Raw genomic sequence first — 1966 nt, 5'->3', positions numbered from 1 at the left:
CAGGCATTCTCCCCCCAGCCTGTATTTGTGCCTGAGGTTGTGCCCACCCAGGTGCAGGACCCTGCACTTGGCCTTGTTGAACTCCATGAGGTTGGCACTAGCCCACCTCTCCAGCCTGTCAAGGTCCCTCTGGATGGCATCTCTTCCCTCTAGGGTGTCAACCACACCACACAGCTTGGTATCATCAGCAAACTTCCTAAGGATACACTCCATCTCACTGTCCATGTCTCCAACAAAGAGGTTAAACAGCACTGGTCCCACTACTGACCCCTGAGGGACACCACTTGTCACCTGCCTCCATTTGGACATTGAGACATTGACCACATTCAGCCAATCTCTTATCCACTGAGTGGTGCATCTGTCAAATCTGATTTGATGAGAAGCTGATCCATCATTATGGTGAACATAATTTCTCTAAGATACTAGTAGCATTTTTTCTACTTGGGAAGTTTTAAAACAAGAAAAAAAAGTGTCAGCTCCATACACAGCTCATTCTCACTTTATAAATCTCTTTAAAGAGTGTAACGAGGTCAGTATTACACAACTGACTGATTTTTAAATGCCTGGAAAAATCAATTTTAAATGTTAATCTCCTGACCTATTTTTTTTTTTTTTGTTACTGCTTCATATTTCTGATGTAAAGATCCCTGGGGTTTTGGTTCTTGCATGTAAATTATTAATCTGTTATGTATCTGAGAAGCAAAGAAAATAGTATCTGATGTCTTTCCTCTGCAGCTCTAGACTATATTCTAGAGCCAGCAAGCCATCCTTCATACAGAGATCACATATTAAGATTTTGTTAGTTTTACAGTTGTTAATTTTTTTTCTTTTTCCAGTTAATATGTATACTTAGGATCCTCAGTTCTTCAAGATACCTTTTTAATTGACTGGGAAATGTGGTACATCATGATAAGCTATTGTCTCAAAATTAAAATAACTTTTATGTTTTATAGTTATCACAGATACCCAGCAAAATATAAGGACATGGGGAACAACCTGATTTTACAAGTCTGGGGATTAGAGTAATAGCTGAGAAATTCAAGTTAAGCAAAATATTACATACATATTAATTTACTGCCATACAATAGGAAGTTTATGTCAGTAAGCTTTTCTTCTTTTGTCTGCCCATGTTCCTTTTGTATGGTGCTGTAGGAGCAATGCTATCCTGGCTATGAGCTGGGCTGGGAGGATCAAGTTCAGGAGAAGGCATGTGGCTGTACAGGTAGGGCTTGCAATGTGAGCAACTCTTCCACCTTCCTGTGGAAGAATGGGAGGCAGAGTCGGATTTGTTGCTTCTGAGGTTGTTTGCTCGTTCTGCGTATTATTTTGGAATGATTTTGGGGATCCCAGATGGAAACACATTTTAGGGTTTCTTTTTATAGCTGCAAAGGAATATCGCATATATAAGAGGTATAAAAAGGATGTCTGAATTGGCTAGAGTAATGGATTTTATCTGAACACCTTAAAAGTTATTTTAACTATTTATTCTGTAAGAGAGATTTCCAGACCAGCTGTCAAGACCACTACGAACAGGTATTAACCAAGTATTAATGCACACAAGTAATATGCATTTTACCGACTAATTCTTGCTACATGTTAGATCCAGTTTTATTGTTGTTACACTTAACACCTTTTAGTGGCACTTCCTAACAGATGTTTAACAAAAAACAACGGGTATGGGTCACAAAGGAGCGGGGGAAGCAGGGCCCGCGAGGGACGCGCTGCACAGGCGGGAGGAGGGACGGAAACACAGGCGGGGACGCAGAGTTTTGGAGATGGGAAGGCCGAAGAGGGAGGAAAGAAGCAGCCGGCTGAGGACGGCGGAGAAGAGGCGGGCGGCGATGCCAGGGACCGGCAGAGGCTGCGGGAGCCGAGAGGTGACAGCGGCGCTGAACCCCGCTGCGGAGGGTAGCGAGGGCGGCCCTTTCCAAAGCGGCCTGTGAGCTGAGGGGAGGTGACCACCCTC

General features: G+C 43.2%; 1 protein-coding gene across 1 annotated transcript in view; it reads left to right on the top strand.

The window, feature by feature from the left end:
• The first annotated feature begins 1676 nt into the window (after window positions 1-1676).
• The window catches only part of UHRF1BP1L (UHRF1 binding protein 1-like), a 55948-nt gene continuing 55658 nt past the window's right edge, over window positions 1677-1966 (top strand). The window contains exon 1 of the mRNA XM_010008078.1: window positions 1677-1939. Within this exon, the coding sequence (XP_010006380.1) occupies window positions 1677-1939 (263 nt within the window). The remainder of the gene's footprint in view (window positions 1940-1966) is intronic.

This window comes from Chaetura pelagica, unplaced genomic scaffold (assembly GCF_000747805.2).
Source record: "Chaetura pelagica isolate M959 unplaced genomic scaffold, ChaPel_1.0 scaffold50, whole genome shotgun sequence".
NCBI lineage: Eukaryota > Metazoa > Chordata > Aves > Apodiformes > Apodidae > Chaetura > Chaetura pelagica.
Note: the sequence above shows the minus strand (reverse complement) of the source record. Positions and strands in the feature narration are given on the sequence as shown.